Source organism: Lates calcarifer, linkage group LG13 (genome assembly GCF_001640805.2).
Source record: "Lates calcarifer isolate ASB-BC8 linkage group LG13, TLL_Latcal_v3, whole genome shotgun sequence".
Lineage (NCBI taxonomy): Eukaryota > Metazoa > Chordata > Actinopteri > Centropomidae > Lates > Lates calcarifer.
The window spans coordinates 9,280,983-9,298,396 of record NC_066845.1 but is presented as its reverse complement, the minus strand read 5'-3'; the positions used below and the strand labels follow the sequence as shown (position 1 = coordinate 9,298,396).

The following is a 17,414-nucleotide window of genomic DNA, read 5'->3' as shown; positions in this document are numbered from 1 at the left end:
TGCTTCATGGGCCAGTATTAGTTTAAAGTCTTTTTGTGTTTAAGGCCTGCCTGAAAACTTGCCAGCTTTGTTTCTTGGTGAATCACATGCTCCGTTCCACCTGTAATTACAAATAATTTCTCTGCACTGCTCTGCTACATCTCTCACTATTGGTAATAGCCACACACCACTAAAATGATCAAAAGCCTTCAAATGGAAACATAAGTCATTGACAGATAGGCGTTTGAAGGGCAAAGTTCATGACTTTTTAGCTGCTTCATTAAAGATCTGCTGTACTACAGCTTACTCTCAGCGCTTTCAGCAATGTGTGACATACAGTAAATCTCATTCTCTATATAGATCCTTGTGACAGCGAGGGTGAGACCAATGGATCTTGCACCATCAAGTCTGAGATAAGGATTATAGAAAATAGTACTACTAATTCAAAAAACATACTCAGCACTGAAATAACATGTTTTGTTTTGATGCAATATATGTCTATAAGCAACCTTACTAAGTTATCTGACAAACAGTAATTCTAGATTTTAATTGTAGTCATACTCACTCAAACTGCTGCAAACAAAAAGTTAGAATTGAGGTCATCTCACATAGGTATTGAGCAGTGTTGGTTGTAACCTAACTAAGTGGCCCATTTAGACCGTTTAAATGGGGACATCCCAGTGATTCAGTGCTTAATTGCATGTAATGCATTTGTTTAAATCCAGCTCACGAAGTCGAAGCTGGTCTTATCCTTCCTGATTGTATATGCTAAGCGGGCCAAAAAAAAAAAAAAAAAAAATCAGAGCTACAATGAAGTACATGAAAACATGTCACATAGAGAGAAAAAAATGTGAAATTGTTCCAGTAGAATTAATGTTAGCCATCCAGGGACCTGTCTGATTCGTCCCAGATTTGCAGCTTGGGGAGCCATTCAACCTGTGCCTGTAATGAAGGTCAACCAACCAGCTCTCTAGAGGGACACGCAGCCACAGGTCAGTAACATTTTAACCTGTCATGTGTTGTTCAGCATAATCTTATTTAAAGACCCCCCCCCCCCCCCCCCCCCCAAACAAATGTTTCATGCTGTAGGCTGAAAACCATAGTGTATCACTGAATTATCAATTTCTTTTTTATCTCCTAAAGCATCCAAATTTGAAATGATGCAATATTTTGTTGGTTGGTTAAAGACAAATGCGCCGGCCCCACTCAAATGTGCTGTACGTCTACCATTTAAAATCTTTATTTTGTGCATTAAGGTGGGTCCTACTGTAGTACCTAGTCTTGAGACCACACTGCAGAAAAGGTCGTTCTGTCAAAATTCAGTTTTAAAGCCTTAGTTTCTTCATCTGATATTTTGATTAGAATTTACCTATTGCTTTGTTTGTATAATACTGAACACAATACTCAGAGGGGGTTAGCAGGGGCCTAGTATTTAATTTTTGCCCCAGTGCCCCCTAGTAGCTTAATGGCTAACCATGGGTGTGGATGTGCCGGTGGAAGAGAAAAGAAAGAAAGAAAAAATATCACTGATTTGATCATATATGTGCTGTAGATTAAGGAAACATGCACGGCACCAGATGAAGGAACGAATCCTTACCAGTAAATCAGACTTTTATTTTCTAAGAGAAAACGCCTCTGACAACTTCCTTCCCCTGTCACGTGACTTCGCCCTCTCCTGGATACGAGAAAGCGTCGCTCCGTGGTCGCTACGGAGGGAGGGTTGGCTTCGTTGTAGTTAAGACAGTTTTTGTCCACTTTCCCACGCAGTTAGGACAACTTACTGACATGGCAGTCTGTAGGAAACGATTCTCAGTCGTTTGGGCAACGGCTCAACCAAGTTTTAACATTTGTTCATCCACGTTTTGTCGCTACTAGTGCATTGATTTATCTTGGCATGACAGATAAAGATTAGTTAGCATGCTAGCGAGCTAGCCGCCCAGCCTCAGCATCACACAGCGACCACGCCTGCCAGTGACAGGTAAGAAGTCTTACTGCATTTCTCTTCAGGTTTATGTGTGTTTGCGCGCGTGTGTGTGTGTGTGCGCCACGACTCATCAACCATTTTTCACCATTAGTCCCTCCAGTTAAAAGCCGTCGGTGTTGTTACACATTGAGTGCCAGTACAGTTCATAGCAGGTGTTTTCGAGTGACTAATTCCTTGTGACAGTAATGATGCGGCTCTAATAGGATTTAAGCCCTCTCCTTCCTGTCGCTTGTTTGAGGAGTACGCCAGGGCTAACGAGGGAGGAGCTTAGCTTTGTGTGTGTGTGTGTGTGTGTGTGTGTGAGAAAGTAGTGTTTGCGTGGGACCGGGTGGTTTAATCTCACTTTGTACTGGTCTGTCTTATGCAAGATATTTTGTAGTAAGAGACTGCTTAAGTTGGAAGTGTGATATTTGTAGGGGATCCTTAAATAGTATTATACAGAATTTGTCAGGAAAGGAAACAATCCGAACAAAACAGTGCAGTACTGAACGAATCTGCACCAAAATACTACTGCAAACAAGGCATCTCACTCAAGTCAAAGCACCGATACTCAATTTTAAAGTATTCATGACGTAATACAGTTACTCACGTGTATTAGGGGCAATGATATACTTTTCACACTCAGTGTGCTGCTGCTTTCTATAAGAAAATTTGACCATAATGTGTTTATCACTATTGTTTGATAGAATCTAACTTACTGAACTTTTTGGCTTGAGGCGTTACCCCTCAAACAGAACAAGGGACATTTGGCTGGTGTGGATCCCATGCAACTGATTTTTTTTGTCCTAGTTTGATACCATTTCTTTCCATGTGGCTGTGTTTTAGAGTGGCTGCAGGTTCCTAGGCAGACATGGGCAAACTACAGAGCAAGTTTCGCAAGAGGTCTGAGCTCTACAGGTGAGACGTGTACTACTGACCTGTGTCCTTGTTTGCGCTGCATGCTAATTAAAGGATTTCAGTATATAATCTATTCAAATAAAGTGCTATTATGTTGGTATGCATACTAACAATCCTCAATTTGTGGGTAGTAACAAAGTAATTTCGTGAAGATGGTTTTTATCTTAACAATGAATCTTAGACAGGATAGGTTTACCAGTGCAGCCTGTAGTGGAACATGATAAGGCTAAAATCAGTTGCTTTCACTGGCATTGATACTAAAGCAAAGAGAATAAATTTTATTTGAACATCTGTGCAGGACATCTCAGGGAGAGAAGGCAGATAATACCTTTGACAGTCAAGTGGTGCAGTATGAACCTGCCCATCAAGGATCCATCAGCACTGTCACAAATCTCAGCCCAGATCTGTGTGTTTCTGGTGGGAGTGATCAGGTAAATAAACATATGTATTAGTGGTACCTTATTTCATAATTTAATTTTAGTCACAGTCTTGATCATTAATTCATTAATAATTTTTGTCTGACCTTTAGAAAGTTTCAAGTGACAAATGAAAATTTGCAAAATGCCTAGCTAAAGGAAAAGACTGAAAATACATTTAAACATTATAAAAAAGAATGATGGGTCATGTTATACAAGAGCACCCCTGAGTGATTGAACTGAGAACATACACTCTGTGAGAAGTCTGTGTTTGAGTTCATGTGCGTGTGTCTGCCCCTATAGGCTGTGGTTGTGTACGACTGGAAACAAGGCCGGATGTGTCAGTCCTTCCAGGGTCACAACCGAGAGGTTACCAAGGTAATGTCAATACTGTGTGTGCACAAACTGATAAAGGTGTGACGCTGTCCAGAGCTATTAGACCTCTCACGTATACATATGTGTTTTCCGGCCTTTGTCTCCTCTTAATTCTGCCTCTATCCGTTCTGCCAGGTGGTGTGTTATCCAGGCAGCACGTGGATCTTTAGTGCCTCACGGGATAAGACTGTTCTGATGTGGGACCTAAACCAGGGGGATGAACCTATTCAGGAATTTTGTGGGCATGAGTTGGTGGTCAATGGACTAGCTATCAGCCCTGGTAAAAACATACACGCACAGTCACCCCCCACCCCCAACAAGTCTCCTTACTCATGAGTAAATATTTTAACTGTTGTCTTGAATCTGATTGCTTACGATAAAGTTGGCATTGTGCAATTTATAGTATGTCAGAAAGCATTATAAAACTCCAGTTTATCATACCAAATGTATTCTGTTATATCTGTGCACTGATAGCATCTCATTTATCCCAAAACACAGCCTACTATCACAAAACATTACACTATATCAGTTTCTTGTTTTATAGCTGGTTTGGGAGCATATAACTCTCAGAGCGCAGTTCATGAATATTAAACACAACAGCAGCACATCTCTTCCTGCAGACTTGGTTCAGTATTTCTGGTTGTTTTGGCAGCCAGTCATTGCAGCAGTAATTGTAAAAAAAAAAAAAGGATGCAAAAACAAAACTCTAGGTGTAGCTGTTGGATGATAATTCCAAATATACTGAAACAATATATGTAAGAATGTTCACCACCAGGCCTCCTGGGTGCAAATCTAATTTGAGATGAGACAGAGACTTCATAGTGTTGAGGGCTGAAGGAATATCTCTGAACTGATCTCATGTAGTCAGTCAAGATGATGCTACATTAGATTAAGTAATATATCAACCTGCCACCTGTCTGGTATGCTAGCAGTGATAAATCTTTTGGTGTGATAGTAATGTTATACACACTGACATCTATTTCAGAGTACCAATCTGCAATGAACATATGGAACTGTTGTTATTGTGTTTTGTAGATGGGAGAAAGCTGTGCACCGGTTCCCGTGACAACTGGATGTGCCTGTGGGATATAGAATCTGCAAAATGTGAACAGAGACACAACATCTCTAGAAACCTGGTGAGAACAATTGCATGTGTTTTCGAGTGTACACATCCTTCTACTAAGAATTGTTTTGAGCATGCTGGATGGCCTTAGGTGTGTACCTGAGTATGTAAGAAAAGAATCAAATCAATAAGCCATTCAATCTGACTTTGACTTCCTGAGTTCATGCCCTGCAGGGTTGAAACTTTTCCACTTTCCTCTCTTCTCTTCGCAGGTGACTCATGTGTGTTGGGTGCCAGGCAGCTCCTCTGTAGTCCAGACTTCTGAGGATAAGACCATAAGGTACAGAAAGATCTGCTACTGCAGCTATATTACTGTAGATGCACATGTGCCATCTGCAGTATGGCAAAGATTTAAATTCAGTTCAGTTTGGTAATAATGCAGGGTCAAAACATTAAGTGTTGTATAAAAACAACACTTAAATTGGAGCTTTTCCAAAGCTTTTATTGCAGATTGATGTGACAGAGTCTCTTTCATCTTCCCTATTTCTTGTGTCTTGGAGAGTGGCAGATTAAATCAGTTCTAGGTCTGAGTGTTAATCAGTCAGAGGTGAGTCAAAATCTCATTTGGACTGAGAAATTGTCTCACCTAGTTTTTCCTCTGTAGCACAGTTCCTGTTGCTGACCTGACCTCATTTCTAAATTATTAGTAAAATTCCAAAATAACTTTGTTTAGTTTGTCTAAATGTCTTTCGTGCCAATACCTTTGGGACTTACATGCATCTTGTTTTAATATGACTTTACATATGCACAGAAACATTTACATTTACAGTACACTGACCTATACTATATGTTGAGAGGCTGTTGGTGCTGGTGCTTCTCTTGAATACCCAAGACAAATTTCTCCTAAGGGAGATAATAAAAACTAATCCTATCTTTTCCTATCCTGTGTGCAACAAGACCTATGCAAATCAGTTGGTCACACAAAATCATTATGCAGCTGCATATGCAGTTATTTACTACTGAGTAATTTACTGCTGTCATACAAATAAGGTCAGCCAAAACTTAGCTGCACACAACCAATTACAATACTTGAGAGAGTATTGAGTCTTGGGATTGTGCCTAAACTCTTATAACAGCAGTGCAGTCTGTGTTGTAAAGGTGATGTGAGACTGAACAAAGTCTGCAAAAGTGAATGTGATGAGATTTTAGTTTATAAACCAGCAGGTAAACATTGTTGTGGAGTGGGCAACAGCTCCTTTAACAATCTAATAGTCTGGGAGAATGCAGTGCTCAAACGTCTATACACTTAGCTTCTATCTATTTGTATAAGAAGATTATAGGGTCACACCTTTTATAAAGTGTTCATCAATGTTACTGATACAAAAATGTCAATATTCTCCAGTCAAAATGTTTGAAAATCAGATCTTTCTGACAATCCAGCAGATCCTGGCTCTGACTGGATAGAGGTACTTCACTCTGCTGAACCTAACTCACATCTGTGTATTCGATCTGATTTTCGATCTGAGATAAAACTGTGTTGTTTAAAGCTTACGCCATAATGTGACTTTGATGTATTGTGCACACCTGGACAGTAAATGTTTAGATGTGTGTATTTCTATAGTAGTGACTCGGCTGTGTATGTGTACAGGGTGTGGGACAGCCGTGCGTGGCAGGTCACCAATACTTTTCCAGCCAAGCAATACATCCAGACCCACTGTGACGTCTCTCCAAATGGAAACTACTTGGTGTCCAGCAGCAATGGATTCGGAGGGCAGGGTTGTGAAGCCACGGTGAGACTGTTGGAGTGTACTGTTGAAATGTACAGACGGTGGATGCAGCTGTCGCTTCCAGTAGGTTACCTATTGTCTGGGTCTGATTAAGCCACTACTAGACAAACACTAACTGGAGTAAACAGTGTGTTATGTGGCAGGAAGGTCAGTGGCCATTCAGTCTGTGTATTTTATTACTTCTTCTACAATAAAACAATTGATATAACTAGTTTTGCTATTATTATAATCAGTATTATTATTATTGTTGTTGCTACAGATGGGACCAGATTTCAAGTAATTCTTCAGTCCACTAACAGTCAACATTTTTATATATCCGCTGTCTTATGCAGATATTTTTGAAGCTTCTGACATTATCGTTTGTTCTCAGTGGAGTTGTGTCTGTGTTATTAGCTCTGGGACCTGCGTCAGCCTGGCTGTAAGGTTGTGGAGTACAGAGGCCATCTCCAAACCACAGCCTGCTGTGTTTTTCTGCCTACGCCTCCTGGTGGCCCAGCTCAGGTAGCAACATCGTCCCATGACAGTTCCATCAAAATCTGGGATCAGAACACAGCAGGTAACATGGATGCCAGCATTTACACACAGAAAGACACAGACAAACATACATATGACCACAGATGCAGACGGACACTGTGTGTTAGGACCTTTTACACTAACCCTCCTCCTACCCTCCGTACGTCATCTTCTGTTCAGTTTGTTTAGGGACGTTGTCTCTGGATGGTGCTGGTCCACTGGTTTCTCTGGCTCCAAGCGACTCCACCAACTTGCTGTGTGCCAGCTTCAGCAACGGCCTCAACCATATCCAGGTGGGCCAGGGATTAAACCAGGCTCAGGGTTCTGGGGCAGGTTCAGGTGGGGCTGGTGGCCTGGACATTAAGGTTGTGGCACGTTTTTGACAGCCTGGGGTGACTCATAACCCTGACCTGTGAACTGCCAACGACTTGGCGAGCACTATAACTGGATGTGAACATCACGTCAGGTTTTTTTTTTTTTTTTTTTTTTTTTTTAACGATTTTACATATTTTTATAGATATAGATATTTTTGCTTTATTAGACTGCCATACAGTGAAGAATGACAGAAGAGATCTGTGAGCAAAAGAGGGGATGAAAATGATGTGCACAGAGGATGCTCCTTTTGTCCAACAGAGCCATCTGGATGCCTGTCACATCTGTTCTGCTAGGAGACTATAAACACCAAAATGATCATGCTTGGACTGTTGCCTTCTTGGACCAAGCCAGATGAACCAGGATTCACTTTGCAGCTGGGTGGAGCTGATGAAATACATGTTGTATTGCTTCACTGGTGGTGCTGAGCACAGGTTTGGAGGACATCTTAATGCGGCGGGAGTGCTTTTGAAAATTTGGAAGCACTCTTAGAGCAGGAAGATCAGCTATTTGATCAGTATGTATCCTGAGTATGTCAGAGAAATGGAAGCCAAATAGAATTTATTACTAAGAGCATGTAATTTGTTATTTCACGGATCAAATTTAGTAGGTGCAGTCAGATTTGCAGTCTTGTTTGTCAGACTCTTTGTGCAAAGTGTTTATCACCAGAGTAACAGAGTAATGAGGAGCATGTGTATGTTGACAAAAATGAAATAGTTGATTAGTTTAACTTTAATCTGTCAAGTGTTAGAACAAATGAACATGTTCGATACAGGACTGTATAAACATGCTTTGTTTTTAGCTAGATTTCAGGTGATCATGGTTTTTAAGATACAGATTCCAACATTTTTAAACCAAAGCTGCTGATATCCACTATATTTAAACAAAAAAATACTATGCAAAATCCCATTGTAATTCCCTTTTTAATAAAATATTGTTTAAATGAACAAATGGGAATTTAAAAAATATTAATAAATTGCGAATAAATGCAATGCTCTGCAACCTGTCAACATAAAGCCTGCTACCAGTTCGGTACTAAAGATATTGTTTGACAAGGTTTTAGGATGATTTTTTTTAATAACCTGCTACTAACAATAGGTGTTGAACTTTTGTGTTAGAATTAGCAATACAGACCCACTGTGTTTTAGATCACAAATGCTAATGTTGATATTAGCAGCCTTAAGTGAATGAATTTGATCGCATATTACATTCCTATTTGAAATCATTATTGTCAGGACATTAGTGAAAATAATCCTGACTGTTACCTATAATACTTAAAGTGTAACATTAGGGGATGGATCAAAATGACCATTTTAGTGGTAATGTACTCTCAGCTGATTTCAAATCCACTCACATGGATGTTAATCTGAATGGCATCAGTCAGTTATACCACACGCTGTGATCAGACATCTCATTTTGTGAGAATTTACTGTTTAGATTATTTGTCACTACACATCTCTACACATTTATCTGTGTTTGATTCATTATGATAAAGCAATAAATAAGACATTTTACAGTGTCTGAGGAGTAAGTCATATTGTATCTCTTTATCTCAGCTGAGATGTTTAACTTGGCCGAGGCCTTATATTTAAATTATGCCACCTATGTATTTGTCATTAAATATGAATGCTTCCTTTGTCTTATTAAGTAGACTACTCCAGGTAAATCACGTCATTCATGGCATGCCAGCTCACTCTGTGAAAGTACAAATCAATAGTATGCACACTGGGCTTACTGTGACCTTATTGTAATGTAACAGATAATGTTTAACTGTGATATGTTGCTCATGTTTCAGTAAGTTCACACCAGGAAGTTGCTGTATACAGCTTATTTTTCTACTGCCACCCACTGACCAGTTTTCACTGGAGCAGATTGGGGTTAATTGTTTTGCTCAAGGGCACTATGACCGTCTGTTTAAAGAATGGACTTTCTCTTCCCAGGTTTTTCCAACTGTTTCTAGTCTTTAATTCACTGTAACTAGAGGGTTGTGTCCTGCTGTGTTAACCATAAGGGAACTTTGGATCATTGTGTATTTGAGCACACATTCTTACATTAAGAGGATCAGCTAATATTATAAAGAAGAGATGCCTCAGTTGTTACTCATCTAAGGTTTATTTTGGCTCTTGAAGATAAAGACAATTGTAGGATTTTCTTTTTGTCAAGTTGACTTTTGAGCATTACTTTAAAACCAGGATGGGCTTTTAATGAACACCAAAGGTTTATCAGTTCCACTTAATGCCAGAATTGCCACTTACCACTAAAAACTGTAAATACAACAAAATAAAATTAAATAAAATACAAACCTAATGGACATTTAATCTCATAGGACTTAGTTTCAGTGGCATTCCTCTGACTGCGGTATACTTTTAAATAGGCACTTTACACACTTGACTCATTTCACAACCCACTTTTCAAAGTCCTGATGTAACTCTTATTATCACAAAATTTTAGAAAGAACAAACACACACATGCACACTCTGCAGGGAAATCACAGAAAGACTTTTTTGTCATACTGCGGTGTTAAATTTATTCAAATCTGGACCTCGTTTTCACTCTGCCACCAAAAAGAACCATTTATCCATCAACATATTTTCATAAAGACTCACACACAAAGTAGACATCAGCAGGCAGAACAGTTTGGCAGTTGCCACGTCACTGAAGTACAGAAATATTCAGATTAAAAAAAGGTCTAAAAATGTTAATTGATGAAATGAAAAAAACAAAACAAAATATCTATCCACATCTACTCAAAATTCAAGTTACAAAGAATTGCCTTAAAGTAATGGAAAATATACATTATTGGCACAGCATGTTATAAAAAGCATGTTATGTGGAGTAATAGGAATAAGTAGGATACAGTACATTAAACTGATGGAATTACAAGTCATTCAGAAGATAGTTTTAACACAGAATAAATGAGTGTAGCATTCAATTCAGTGCAACAAAGAGATCTACTGACATCTTTCAGCATCTGAGTGTTAACAACAAGTGGTACATGAGGAGGTCTACAGCTAGTGGCAACTTTAAGTATACTGTATCTCTTCTATGATATTGGAAAGGAAGGTTAAAGCCTCTCTCTCAGAGCCTTTGGAGTGTTTTCAAGCTGGTTTTTGACTCAGAAACTGACATTTTTGTTGTGCTAGAAATAATTAATAAAACTGTGAGAGAAACTTGTGTGCAGTTCGAAGAGAAGCAGTTTTATTTGTGGTTCTTTTTTCTCCTGAACAGTTTTCAGTGTCTAAAATGCAAGATTTAATAAATAACTCTCTAAATCCTGAATCTTTTGAGATTCTGAGAACATTTTTGTTTGAAAACATGATAATGAATGAGAGCCTGACATCTTAAGATCACCTGACTCCAACAAGTTAAGTGCCATGCTGTTCTAAAGGTGGGTAAAACCTTCCTCGATTAACATACATTATTAATTCTAATCACTTAACACCTTCATGAATCACACATGCTGCCATTATTTAAACATACACAGGTCATTGGCCACAGACTGTTGGGGTTACCACACACTACACATCAGCTTCACCTCTTTAAAATGATACCAACACAGCAGAGATTGTAACACAGACAGCATGACATGATGGAATGAGAGAAAAACTCAGAGGGTTTATGTCCAGTTTGGTCTTGTGGTGTGGAACAGCCCTCGTAAATGTGACAATTTGGTCTACAAAGTACAGTAATCGGTGCAAATGCAATGGTACAAGAAATTGAGACTCATTATAATACAAATGCCTAATATAATTCATATCTGGCTAATTCATCACATCACAAATCACATTTTGGAAGGGCTCTCTACCTAGGTAGTCAACAAACATGTATATAATGTAACATAACATTATAGGCACAAAAACAGCATGCAAAACATCCAAAAAATTTTGGATATTATGAGTTACCTGGGGTGGTTTACGGCAGGGGACAAACTGGACGTGTTAATTTTTTCTCAGAGATTTACAAAAAAAATAAATAAAAAATTATACAGATTAAAATAAGCTGCATATTGAAGTATTTTTTGTTGAATTTTGCTGGCAATGAGCCTTGGTACCAAGATAAACATGAAAGGCAAGATGAATCTGAAGTCAGTTGCTGGACTGAACACATGAAGAACCCACATGTACCGGTAATTATTAGACAGTAATAGTAGCTGAGGGGTCTGTCAATCTGAGTATCGAATAAAACAGTTTTCTTTTTCTCTGGCCTCAGAAGTGTGAGGCAACTGCAAGAGCCCTCTGACCATTTCAATCATCACTGACTTGTGTTCATCTTTAGTCGGTCGTTCTCATGAGATGCTGAAAGCAACAGCTCTTTTTTCCCCAAGTTGCACAGCGTTAGGGTCACTTGTATAAAAGCATGTTTACAGAGTTCAGATTCTATAAATGGAATTTACACAGAGTGTGCAAGGGGGAATATGTATAGATGAGGATGTGATAAACATAGTGAACCATGGCAGGAAAAAGAAACACTGACAGATCTCTTAAGACAATGCATGATGAGAATATAAAACAATTATGGCAGAAATAAGAAAGCTATAAAAAAGTCCTATAAAACTAACAAACAATGGCTACAGTAATGTACACAAAGCACAGTTTTTAACAGAATGAAATAGTGTGTGAATCAATCCAGCATTAAATCATTAAGTTATTGGTAAAAGAAATGATCACGTACTAACATGAATACTTTTTTGGGTTTAGGGTTGTGCAGTACAAATTGTATTTTCCCCCACAGGATGAAATGCACAAGGGCTTAATGCGTAACCAAGGCAATATCCCATTTATACCCGACAAAAAATCCAATCCTACAAGATAAATTTGTATAAAGACAGATTTCAGGCCAGTGTGATGGGACTCAAAGTGACCCAAATTTTTTTTCCCCAGACCATTTACATAGTTAAATATTAGAAACTCTATTTCTCAAATTGAAACTTTAGATACACTAGCTAAAGTTGAAATTTGTACAGTAATTGTCCGTGCTCAAACTGTGAATGAAAAGCAGGATTTGGTTTTGACATTGGATATGAATCAAACTTTGCAATTTCAACATGATGCAAAAACATGAGTATTGTAAGTTACTGAGACAGAATATATGAACATATCTGATAAACTGTCAAGTGACTCAAAGAGACCAAGAGATGATTTTTAACATACTTAATATCTTATTTCCAATTGCATTTGTGTGTTGGTTGAGTCCCTGAGGTATTGCTGTCTGTATGTGTTTTCTCCTAGTCTGATGGTGACTTTTTAATACAGTGCTTTTTCATTTCACAAGCTTGACACACACACACACACACACACACACACACATTCAAGTAGGTTGCCTTATACATCCATACACACAAATTCACACAAGAAAAGGAGGTCCTGATGTCAAACTATTGTCACTCTGGAACTGGAACTTCATGAAAGAAACTAGATCTACAGAACTTCGACATTTTGGATGGAAATGGAATAAATAAATCTTAGTATAGACAACTATCCAACACCTTCAGGATTTTTACTTTTCATTTTTATCTGTCGCCTGCATCATATACCTTACGCCTCTCCTACTTCAGTAGTTTCAAAAAGGGGAAAATGTTTGTGGATGAACCTGTGTAACCCCCCCCCCCCCAGGTTATTCACACAAGGATAAAAATAAACAAACATACATAAAAGATGCTTATTCACTTAGCACGAGCATTTATCCTTATCCAAACACCAAAAGATTCAAACCCCAACTTTGGAGTTTCTCAAAAGTAGCTGAGGTGTAGAACTAGGCCAACATTTAGAAAACCATGGACATCTCTCTGATAACCTCCTTACAGATGTAACAAAAACCTTTCAAAGCCTTGAGACAAAAACAAAACAAAAAAAAACTTGTTGTTTGGTTCATTTGTGTGAGCTTCAAGTTAACTGTCCACACCTCTGAGGATTTTTAGGTATCTGGTAACTAAAATCAACTCATGCCGTTAAAATACTGTCAAATCTAGTTTTGTCTGACAATAGAGTTGTAAATACCCAGCAGTTGTGTTGCTGCAGATGTGTGCGCAGGAAACAGCATGCTGACATTGAACGCAGCCATTTCTATAATACCCCCCCCCCCACCTTCATCCTCGCTGCCACCTAAGTCTACTGGTCCCCAGTGCGTTCCATGCTGTCTATGACACGACTCAGCCTGATGTTAAGCAGCCTGATCTGAGTGTCCAAGTGGTCGATCTTCTCTTCCAGTGAGCCTGCCCCGCCCCCCCTGCGCCAATACGCTCCCACGGGCCCCGTCATGAAGTACACAGCCATGATGAAGCACAGCGGCAGCACAGCTCGCTCTGGGTCGCCCTCGAACTTCTGCAGGATGTAGAGGCAGGACAGGGCGAAGAGCGCGACGCGAGCTAGCCAGAAAAAGCGTCCGAACACGGCATGGAGCAGGTAGAAGAAACCCCCCAGGAACATGGAGAGGAACCAGTAGGCCAAGAGTACAGCGGCAACCAGGAGCAGGGCGCGTGCCGGAGAGTTGGTGAGAGATGTTGGGCTGAAGTAGTGGCTGAGGTTTGAGGCTGCACAGGAGAGAGAAAGAGAGACAACAAGAAGTTAACACCAAGTTCACGGTCAAAAAACTTACAAGAAGTTATGTCCTCAGCCTAGAGGAACTTGGCACATTCTGGAAGCTGGGAAGGCTTTCAGGGCATTTTAAATTTCTTTTGAAACTTGTCATTTACTTGTTTCACTCTCTGTGACCATCTGTCTCCACATGACATTTCTAACAAAGAAACTTACAGTCGATGCCCATCACGTCCAGCAGATCTGACCAGATCTTCCAGATAGTGTCCAGAAAAGAGTCCACTCCATGAACAAACCGCTCTGTTGTTTTGGAGAAAAACTATAGAGAGAACAAATGAAGAAAAAAGGGAACGACTGTTTAATCGTCACATTAAATTTTAAGTCTACTGTTTATTCCGAGCATTGTAATACAAACAAACCCACCGTGAAAACCAATGGTAAAAGGAAAGAAAAAACATGACTGTATATTCTGCACCAGTTTATTCCATCTAAACTAAAGCCCTATATATAATGAATATTTACTTAATATATCATATTTACATGTATTTGAAAAGAAAACACTTTTTTTTTTTTTTTTTAAAAAAAGACCATGACTGTAAAAACAGAACTGATGGTATAAAGGATGGGTGTCAACCAAAAGATGAAGAGGACTGAAGTATGTAGCTGCTTAAGTGACAACTGTGCAATAATCATGATGGCCAGAAAATTCCAGCAAAACTGCCTCTGTGTTTTGTAATACGGTAGCCTGTGAACTAAATGTTTGTTTGCACAGTCCACATTTTGTATACATTTCACAACTATTCAGCTTTCCGTTATAGTCGCTACCTGTGTTGTGTTGTCTTCTGAAGCCTACAGTAAGGAAAGGACTGTATTACAACTTGACAAATTTGGGGAAGTGACACAACAGCTTTCGATCTTATGATTAAAAAAACATTACAGTCTTTTGAACAATGTACATGAACATCGTGCCACGACTCTACAAATGGCCTATGTGGATAGAAATCAAACAACAGCTTATCAAGTCTCCAAGCAACAAACTCTCTTAATTCATTTTGACAACTGAGGTGAGGGTATAACAGCAATAACTGAAAAAGACTGACTATACACCATTACAGGAACAGGTCCTTTTTGTTTACACTGCACACAAAGCAGAGTTGTCACTGGAGCCAGTCCATGTTGCTGTATACCAACTTTAACACACCTTTCTTGCAACAGACATTTTGACTTATCATAGCTGAAAAGGCAAAAGTGTAATTAATGACACTGATGATGCTGTGGTTCTTAGCCTGTAAGCCACACAGCACAGCATCAGGGCTGTGACTCCTAAACTGGTTAATTATACTAATAAAGATAAGTGACAAGTCACAGTTTCCCTCATAGCATGGGTCACTCCACCAGGTCATCAATGTCACTTGGTTAAAAAGCAGACTAGTATAAAGAATATGTTGAAACCCATGTGTATGCAATCACTCATAATGTCCTCTCTCTCAGTAACCTTAATCAATCATCCCACATTTGCATGGTATCGGTAAAACAAACAAACTGAGACACGTAGGCTTTCATTATACGTTGTGAATAAACATTTATATGCAGCCATTTATCTTCGACCGGAGTGGTTCAAGCCGTATTTTGTGAAGCAGCCAGAAAAGCGACGATCACGTGTGGAGTCTAACATAATGTCACTTTGGTTTTCATTTGGCGGCTACACACAGGAGATAACATTAGATTTCAAAATGCAGGAAGTGCAGCTGCACCAATGAGAGTGTGCAAGCTCATGTGTTCCTTTAACAAGAATATCTGTCTGATCATTAGGAAGTGAAGTCGACATAAAGAAACAGCTGTTATGGCCTGGGCTATTGGGGCTACATGCCATCTGTGTGGTGACATTAGATGCACTTCGTTGATGGACTGAGCCCAATAAATGTGAACTGGTCACTGACTAATTCAGATTTTTATTTAGGTTAAACCTGCTTTAGCAGATATCGCTTTAGTGTGTGCGGCAACGCTAAGTCACCTGACATCTTCTATAGACAGATAAAACACGGTATAAAGGCTAATTTTTCAAAATGGCATCCGTGAAATTGTTGGCCAGGCCCGGGCGCGCTTCCTGTTCGCCATGTCCAGACCACAACTAAAACCACCTCTGGCTGCCTGCTCCCACTAAGCTGTTATCTTAACATTATATTGCCCTCCCTCCCCCCCGACACTGACCTTGTATAACCCTCTAATGTTGTCCTCTCCGAAGACGCTGCTCAGAGTCTGGTAGATACCGTTAGCTGCCCGTCGGAAGCTGTTCTGGTTGCTGGTCCTGCTTCTGGCCGCTTCGACTGTGCACAGCAAAGACGCGGAAAGCACCAAGAAAACCACAAAAAACCTGATTCCCTTCATGGCAACAAAGGCCCCGAAATGTCGAGCAGGAATGTATATCAAAATTGGTTCAATTAAACGCAGAGTAAAACAGGTACTTAGCTGCCTAAAGTGACACCTCGGTGGGGGATGATAGAGACTGGCTGTGATGGTGGTGATAACCCGTGTTGCCTTCATGGGCGCCTCGTTGACTCCTCCACCACTGCCCTGGCTTGGCTCGTTGCCGTGCTTTCGAGCAAAATTAGTGAAAGATCAGGTGAGTAAAAAAAAACATTGAATGATTAATTGATTGATTGCTGCTTTGCTTTATCTTCCAAATGACATTAAGCTACTCTATACTGTAGTGGAATAATGAGAAGGATGAGATAATGAATACTAATTGGTGTTGTAATTGATTTATTTCCAAATCTTATGGCCTTTATCGATACATTTTCAGTAACACAAATTATTGTCAGTGGAGTCGAAAAAATCTGAATATATATGCCAGTAAATAGCGATAATGGAGCATTTTCCATCCTATTTGCTTTAATAGACACTTTACCTTTCTTCTGACAACATTTCCGATTATCATTAAAGGCACCACTTATCTTGGTGTGAATTAGAGGCAGGTGAGTCTCATCTGAAGCACGCTGCTGCCCTCCACTGGTTAAGAAGCCTCCCTTTTCTCCCTGATCACCCTCTTTATGGATCTCTGCTGGTTTCCAGTTCATCAAAATAAGTTTTACTTCAACACCATCAGATTTTGATTTGCGTACATCTTTAAGTCGTTCTGTATGGATGAATAGTGATTGGTTACTGATATGTTTTTTTGTTTATTTGTTTGTTTTTTAAATTGGCTTAGTATAGAAATGAGTAGTAGCTCAGGTGAGAAATTGTAATGCAAGTTTTAGGAAAACAGGATACCTCTTTGAGCACATTGATGATTGGTATGAATGATTTAGTTAGATTTAGTATTTGTCTCTGCTGTAGGCTATATAATGTTGTTATTATTATTATTATTATTATTATTATTATTATTATTATTATTATTTCTGTGTGATTGGATGCCTGGTGTGCAATGTGCAGCCAAACTCTCCCGCTTATAAGACAGAAACGCAAATTCAAATAAAGATGCAGTTCACTGCTACT

General features: G+C 39.3%; 2 protein-coding genes across 3 annotated transcripts; one reads left to right on the top strand and one right to left on the bottom strand.

The window, feature by feature from the left end:
- The first annotated feature begins 1,659 nt into the window (after positions 1 to 1,659).
- wdr31 (WD repeat domain 31) lies at positions 1,660 to 10,953 on the top strand. 2 transcript variants are annotated; one of them, XM_018668841.2, is made up of 11 exons: positions 1,660 to 1,957; positions 2,789 to 2,860; positions 3,159 to 3,291; positions 3,580 to 3,654; positions 3,787 to 3,931; positions 4,687 to 4,787; positions 4,987 to 5,054; positions 6,363 to 6,504; positions 6,895 to 7,057; positions 7,195 to 7,307; positions 7,648 to 10,953. In XM_018668841.2, exons 2-11 carry the CDS (start codon positions 2,814 to 2,816, stop codon positions 7,690 to 7,692), a joined length of 1,032 nt encoding a protein of 343 aa, XP_018524357.1. In that variant the 5' UTR covers positions 1,660 to 1,957; positions 2,789 to 2,813; the 3' UTR covers positions 7,693 to 10,953. The 2 variants fall into 2 exon arrangements, with proteins under 2 accessions (XP_018524357.1, XP_050931078.1); XM_051075121.1 differs by having other exon boundaries at positions 7,195 to 10,953.
- On the bottom strand, positions 9,865 to 16,485 carry bri3bp (bri3 binding protein). Its single transcript, XM_018668843.2, has 3 exons — positions 16,131 to 16,485; positions 14,136 to 14,238; positions 9,865 to 13,915 (listed from the first exon to the last, which is right to left on the bottom strand). Exons 1-3 carry the CDS (start codon positions 16,461 to 16,463, stop codon positions 13,494 to 13,496), a joined length of 858 nt encoding a protein of 285 aa, XP_018524359.1. The 5' UTR covers positions 16,464 to 16,485; the 3' UTR covers positions 9,865 to 13,493.
- Positions 16,486 to 17,414: the final 929 nt, after the last annotated feature.

Excerpts from the sequence above, each read along its gene's own strand:
- wdr31 (XM_051075121.1), top strand. The coding sequence starts at position 2,814 with ATGGGCAAACTACAGAGCAAGTTTCGCAAGAGGTCTGAGCTCTACAG. Across the intron at positions 5,055-6,362 it reads TCTGAGGATAAGACCATAAG|GGTGTGGGACAGCCGTGCGT; the intron begins GTACAGAAAGAT and ends GTATGTGTACAG. Across the intron at positions 7,058-7,194 it reads CTGGGATCAGAACACAGCAG|TTTGTTTAGGGACGTTGTCT; the intron begins GTAACATGGATG and ends TCTTCTGTTCAG.
- bri3bp (XM_018668843.2), bottom strand. The coding sequence starts at position 16,463 with ATGAAGGCAACACGGGTTATCACCACCATCACAGCCAGTCTCTATCAT. Across the intron at positions 14,239-16,130 it reads ACATTAGAGGGTTATACAAG|TTTTTCTCCAAAACAACAGA; the intron begins GTCAGTGTCGGG and ends TTCTCTCTATAG. Across the intron at positions 13,916-14,135 it reads GGACGTGATGGGCATCGACT|CCTCAAACCTCAGCCACTAC; the intron begins GTAAGTTTCTTT and ends TCTCCTGTGCAG.